We start from the raw sequence: 6,745 nt of genomic DNA, 5'->3' as shown, positions 1-6,745 counted from the left end.
CCACAGATCTTGAACATTTAGAAATCTTTTTTTTTTTTTTTAAACCTACATGGGTGTACCGGTGTTACGAATAAAATTCTTTATACACCTTGTAGACTCCGAGAATTGTTGTCAGAGTATTCGTGCAACGAATATTTGACAGCTTGAAGTATAGAATTCTCGAATAGCGAAGACTATTGTACACGTATTCGAAATTTCGAATAATCGCACACCTCTAACATTGAACAGAGAGTGCGGACGAAAACCGAAACTGATCAGTTCTAATACGCCGCTCAGTAACGAATGAAATTAAAATTTTATTTATAAAATAAAGAGAAAGTTTGAATTATCTTTTTTTCTTACAGAAAATATTTTTTCTGTTTATTTGTTCGCCGTCACAGAGAAGTTACAAAGCCACTGTTGCGTATCGTTGTCGCTCTGTTTAGAAATGGCGGACGAGGGCCATTTGAAATACGATTCGTGTGGGGATAGCCCCCTCATTCGTTCCTGCAATGAGCAAATCGATTTTGAAAGGTACAGAAAAATGGTCCAGTGGTACATTGATAAGGTAAGAATAGTTCTGTTGTGGGCTAGCTTTGTTCTGTACGCGCTCTTTACGTGTTTCATACCATTGCCATACATACTGTACGTTTGTTTTCACGTGGAATCCCTCGCATGAAACCAATGCAGGTGTAATGTAGCGATTTCATTCGCTAGATGCTATTCCTTTCGTTTCATTCACCGCTCAGGACCGGCCGATCCTGGTGATGACGTATGCGGAATGCCGTTCGGACCGCTGTCTTAAAATGGAACAGAATTACAGAATTAGAGCAGAATCATATCACCCCCCCCCCCCCCCCCCCAAGAAAAAAAATATATATAAATATATATATATATATATGCACAGGGACCAGGGATTTCGCGATAAAGCCGGTGTTAGTCTCCGCCCAAGAATGCGTGAATGTATTAACTTGAAACTGAAGACTACAGCCCAACCTTGGCATTGCCAACTTTCCAGTGCAACGGTAAACTTCGGTTGGTGTGTCTGAATTGAGTTTCTTCGGCGTGCCTGTGTTCCGTATACTTTTGCTCACGGATGTCATGCCACTAACGACATTGCACTCACACCGACAGAATTGATCACAGTGGCTTCTCTTGCAGCACCAGTACACAACCGCATTATTCTGGGCTGACAAGCTCGCATCGCTGTCAAGAGGTAGGTGTTTGTTTCTTCTGTTATTGCAAGCTTCGCGCTATTATCTGCCTTTTCTCGCCCTGCTTCGGTGTCATTGCGATCGCCGCTCATTTTGCTTGCTCCTCCAGAAAACGCGGATGATATTTATACGATGGCCCATTGTTTATACCTGACGAAGCAGTACCACCGAGCAGCGCACTGCATCGAAAGTAGAAACTTGCACAAGGCGAGTGTTATCACAGTTGCTCGTACGCGAGTTGGAAAACACAGCGAGTTGAAGCAGTTGTGCGCCTCTTTTTCTTTCGACAGGCAAATCTCAATTTCAAGTTATTAGCAGTGTCCAGCAGAGTAAGTTTTCACGCGTGTATGGCGTGGAATGGTGTGCGCTGTGATCGTTTATTGCATGTGTGCATGTGCATACATATTATAACGCATGCATTGCCAAGAAATTGTCTATTGAAGAGTGTGTGATTGTTCTGCCCACTGAGATCAGTAATGTCTGTTCAGCTTGCAGGCAAGCAGTACAAAGAGGCAATTGAAATCTCTGAAGCACCACTGTTATCGGATGCCTGCCACTCTGACAGTAGTGGTGCGGACTCCATCTCGCAACATCGGGTAAGTTAGCTTGATGCATTAGCTGGCCTTCTTTTCCTTTTCTCCTGTGCTTGGTGCATAGGCAATAGCATATGTGCTTGCATGCTTGTTTCGCTCATACTTGCGCTCACGCTTTATAAACAATCATTAAGGGAAGAAACTTGATGTTGGCAGAACAGTTTCAATTTAATCAGAGAGAGAGGCCTTCTTATTCAAACTGAGAGGAGGCTTATACAACGTTCCATTTTTGGAAGGCATCAGAAAGGGGCAGGTGTCTTCAATGCACGTTAAGAGGACGCCAGGCTAAAGATCCTTGTGTCATTCGATTTCCACATACTAGTCTCGCATATACAGTTTACATTATTGACCCATTATTGAAGAGTGTTGCCTACAGGCAACATAACAAAAAAAATTTTTTTCTTGCCGAGTTTCAGTATTGAGCACGAAGTTTCTGGCTAAATGTATTCAGCTAAAACGGAATTACAGGCAGCAAGTGTCATTTCTTGGTTTAGAGCAGGAACACAGGGCGAGGAGGAAGTTTGGCATGCGACTCGCTTTCTTTTGAAAGCACGGTCAGAGGAGACAGACCAGTGCAAGATCTCCAGCTGTGGTGGTGTTAAACATGTGATGTAAAGCAAATGAAACGTAGATCTTTATTTCACATATGACGAGAGCTGTCTATAAAAATTATAAACGAAGTCATAGGTTACGTGGGGTGAAGCCCACTTCCAGTTTTCTGCCTGGTGTATTCTTCCTATCGTTGAAAAAGTTGCTGTAAAATATATTTTTTTTTCGTTGATTATTCTTATTCTTTATCCATTTTGCACATTTAGGTAGAAAATAAATATTTTTTTTCTGGTATTTATATGTGCCATCAATAAAGGATTAATACAGCTCTGAAACACAGCCCAGAGTAACATTTACCAGATTCCTTGTAGAGACAGGTGTGAACCTGTCTGCACAACAACAGCAACAAATTTCTTAGCTCTAAAGCATCAGTCTGGCATGCTCAAGTTGCGATTTTCTTTATCTTCGTGTTAATGGTCAAGCTATCGGCTTTCTTAACAAGTAAGGTGTGAGGCCTTCAAACACTTGTGATATTGAATAGCGCAAAAGACGGTTCAAAGTGTAGACCACAGACACAGTGCTGTCGTTGTTTTGTTGTGTATTTTGTGCTGTTCGATTCAGTTTAGCGCGCTCAAACACTCACGGAATAGTGTCGGCCCTTATCTTTGCTCTTTGGCATTGCGACATCACAGCATTGGCTTGCATGGCACGCTCATTGCTACAAATGATGTCTTCCGGGTGAAAATGCTTCTCGTACACGCGAATGTTTGGACAATCGCAAGACAAACTCCCGCTCTCTTGCCACGGTATTACCCGCTCCATTCAGCGTCACCTGGCAAACGAACAACACCTTCTTGTCTGTCCTTCTGTAGTCGAAGTGACAGTTTGGTGCACAATGGGTGTTCGGCATCGTTTGTCAAGCATTTGAGCTTCTCCGCACATAGTCAGATGTCAGAAGCTCCTAAAGTTGTGTAGAAAACGGCGCCAACATACTGCCCAGCTGTGGTGTCATGTGCTGAGTGCCCCCTTACGACAGGTGGCGCTGTCGCAAGGTCATGGTTGGCAGCATACAAAGCTCTCCCATAGGATGACAAAGTTTCTTGACCAGCGAAAACTCTGTAATAAGTGCTCTGCTTAGCCTAAGCTTCCACAGTGGAAGGGGTCTGCAGGTTTTTTTTTCTTTAATTTTGATAAGTTTCTAATCACGTGTCCACACCCTGCTTTCATTTTACAGTTGGAGGCTTCACTACACCTTCTCAAAGGCAAGGCGAATGAGGCTATTGAGAACCGCACAGTCGCTGCAGAGTGCTACAAGAAAGCGCTGGCCCTCGACATTCACTGCTACGAAGCATTCGAAGCACTGGTGAAGCATCAGATGCTATCGCGAGAAGAAGGTTAGTATAGTAATCTGATGTGTGCAAAAACAAAAGTGATGAGTGACCGTTCTGTGGGATGCTAAGACACGCACATCATTCCTGCACATCTTACGTAGTGCAAAAGTCCACGCTGCATTGGTGACGGTTTTTCTTGTCACAGAATTACACTCCTGAAAGCATCTTCAGCAATGTGGTTTTGAATTACGTTTTGTTGGGGCTGTGCAGTAGTATCCTCCAGGCCAAAGGCATGATGCAGAGGAGTGGTTACATTTGTTTCAACATCTTGGTGTGCAATATATGAGCTTGTACAAAGCCGTAACACTGGTATGTTCAATTAATATTTCCTCAATACAATGCTAGCTAGAACAGACTGTAATAACTTATGGTTAGTGATGGTTCGGGGAAGAGTGATTTTCTAAGCTTGAGAGATTCACTGAAGAATTTGATTAGACATTTCATAAATCCTACCTTCTCCTGTATGGTCACTTCTAGGCAAAACATATGATGGTGGAGTAATGCAGGGGTGGGACTCCTGCGCCAATTGCGCCATTTTGATGCCAATGCAGATTCCTGCACCAAACTCTGCCAAACACAGAAAATTGACCGAAATTGCACCACGTTGCGTCAGAACGGCTTAGGCATGTGTGCACCGGCAGTGGCCGCGAACAGGTAGTGGCTTAATTCTCTGAAAAAGACTGCGGCCGTTCACATTCCGCAGACCGCACAACGGCGCTTCTCACACAGTTTCTCGTGATTTTCGTGCTTTTAACACTGGACTTTTCGGCGTTTCCGGCAAGTGGCCGGCGAGCGCGCGGCCACTCTCGGCTGTTGTCACTGCTGCTGGAATGGCCAGGGCGGCTGTATTTAGAGTGTACTAGAATACGGTTGAGTGGCCCGAGCGGCGCGGCGCTCCCTAGCTGAGGTGCAAGATAACGAAAAGCAGGCTTGGGGCACTGCAAGTGAATTAGATATTAGGGAGGTGCACGCTGCCGCGGGTTCAGTGGGTGGCCATCTCTGTCCCGAGGGCCAATATACCATAAAAATGTTCCAATCTGTTTTTATGCCCACATCGGCGAGGCCTCAGACATTTTGACATATCGCGAAGGGCTAATTGCGGATTTGGAATAAAAAGTCACAGTTTCGCCCGAAAGAGCAGCATCGTTTGCGATAGCAAATTAGTAGACATCTATACGAGGTAATGATAGTAGTTTTATTGGCCGTATAAACTTGTGAACATTCATTTACTAACTAAATTAACAAGCATGGTGTCGCGCGAACACAAGCAAACATGAAAACATCTCACTCGATGACCGCGGCAACTGGCTGTCTAAACGCTGGAGTGAGGAAGCGCAGCAGCAACAGCGAGCGAATTGACCGTAGTGTGGCCTCTCGCTTCAACTCGAGCTAAGTGGCGAAAATACAGCGTGCACGAAGCTATGAGCACTCGCACTTGTCCTCATCGCAGATGGCTTCCAAGATAGGGCCCACACTGCCGCATCATACGCAGCAGCCGCTGGAGAACGCCCCCCTCCCCCCATGGGGCCTTATGCACAACCGAAGATAACGCGCTTCCTCCCTTGCGCACGTGAGACTGAGCCACCATCGTCGGTTGACCCTCACATGCTTTCACTCGCACCTACAGCATATGGCGCGTGACGACGACGTTATCGCCCCTGGACTTTATATGGAACATCACGGCGACGACGATGGCAAAAATGCGCCTGGAGGGTTAATATAATTGATATCGAAATAAAGACAGATTCGAATAGTTTTACGTTATACCAACCAAGGGTTGATTGCGGCTCTCTGGGTCTGCTGCGCTGACCAGTTTAGACCTGCAAGAGCAGCGACGGCTGATCCAGCAGGCACGCTAGGTGGCGCAAGCCTGTGGGGTCCTGAACTAAGGGCTCCACCCTACGAGAAAGTTGCCCCACCTCATTAACAATAAATGTTTTCTCTTTCTCTCTCTCTCTCTCTCTGGATCTGCGGTGATATATGGTGACCCAGAAATTATGTTAGCGCGTTGATTGGACCGCATAATTTGAGAACATTTTCCGCTATCATCATGAGCGTCAGCGTGGGAATATATAAGATTGTAGTTCCACCTATGTTTTTTGGCTTTACAGAAAAAGCCGTGCCGCCGCTCGACCTACTTTTCCATATTCTAGTACGCTATAGCTATATACAAAGCGTGCTTCTACTACGCGCTTTGTGTTGGTTTATTCTCTGTTTCATCGTGGTTTCGAAGTGTGCTGCCATATTCCATTATTCCGCCAAAATTCAGATTGGCCTGCTCCAAAATGAAATTTACTCTGCCCCAAGTTGCTCCAAAACGCAATTTTAGTAGTACAGTGGAATCTCGATGATACGATCACGGCTAATACGAATTTCCGGATGATACGAATTTTTCTGTGCTCCCGGCCGAGCCCCATTACTTTGCAACGTGCTAGAGAACGGTTGTTACAAATCGATTTACGACCCGCGTCGGTTGATACGAATAGGCGCTTTTCTTGCTATTGCGCTTTTCCCCACGCAGGCGTGGGGAAGTGCGGTCTATCGCTTCAACGGAAACTGAGTGTTGTAAGCACAGCGCATACAAAGGTCAGAGCCGTGTGGAGATCGCTTTCAAGATACGGTGCGCGCAACAACCCCGACAGCCGGCACAGGCGCAAAGTACAAGAACACATTTGTTGGCAGAGTAGAAGCCGCCCCCCCCCCCTCCCTCCTTCCCTCCCTCCTGCGCTGCCTTCCCGCTTTGCTCCTGTCGCGTGGGAGAATGCGTCGCCAGTTACCCATGCGCCCGGTTGCAAGATACGCATTTGGTGCACCACAGCACAGCGTCGCCCCCTCCCTCCCCCCCCCCCCCCCCGGCCTTTCGCGCGACGGAAGCAGGGTCGGGCTCGACTGGCGCGCCCGGCCGTGACGGAAGTCGCCATTGCTCTCCGCTGTGCGTTTGCTCTCCGTGCGTCACTTTGGGTCACTTGCCATACAGTCGAGCCCAGATATTGAATCTGAAGGGGATCACAAAAAAGTT

At 46.4% G+C, this 6,745-nt stretch overlaps 1 protein-coding gene across 1 annotated transcript in view; it reads left to right on the top strand.

Moving 5' to 3' along the window:
• The first annotated feature begins 394 nt into the window (after positions 1 to 394).
• LOC119455389 (cell division cycle protein 16 homolog) overlaps positions 395 to 6,745 on the top strand; it is a 46,748-nt gene continuing 40,397 nt past the window's right edge. Inside the window, exons 1-6 of the mRNA XM_037716788.2 lie at positions 395 to 547; positions 1,141 to 1,195; positions 1,303 to 1,400; positions 1,484 to 1,522; positions 1,682 to 1,789; positions 3,570 to 3,729. Of these exons, the coding sequence (XP_037572716.1) occupies positions 428 to 547; positions 1,141 to 1,195; positions 1,303 to 1,400; positions 1,484 to 1,522; positions 1,682 to 1,789; positions 3,570 to 3,729 (580 nt within the window). The 5' untranslated portion in view covers positions 395 to 427. The remainder of the gene's footprint in view (positions 548 to 1,140; positions 1,196 to 1,302; positions 1,401 to 1,483; positions 1,523 to 1,681; positions 1,790 to 3,569; positions 3,730 to 6,745) is intronic.

This window comes from Dermacentor silvarum, chromosome 6 (genome assembly GCF_013339745.2).
Source record: "Dermacentor silvarum isolate Dsil-2018 chromosome 6, BIME_Dsil_1.4, whole genome shotgun sequence".
Taxonomy (NCBI): domain Eukaryota; kingdom Metazoa; phylum Arthropoda; class Arachnida; order Ixodida; family Ixodidae; genus Dermacentor; species Dermacentor silvarum.
This window is presented reverse-complemented; position numbering and strand designations above follow the sequence as displayed.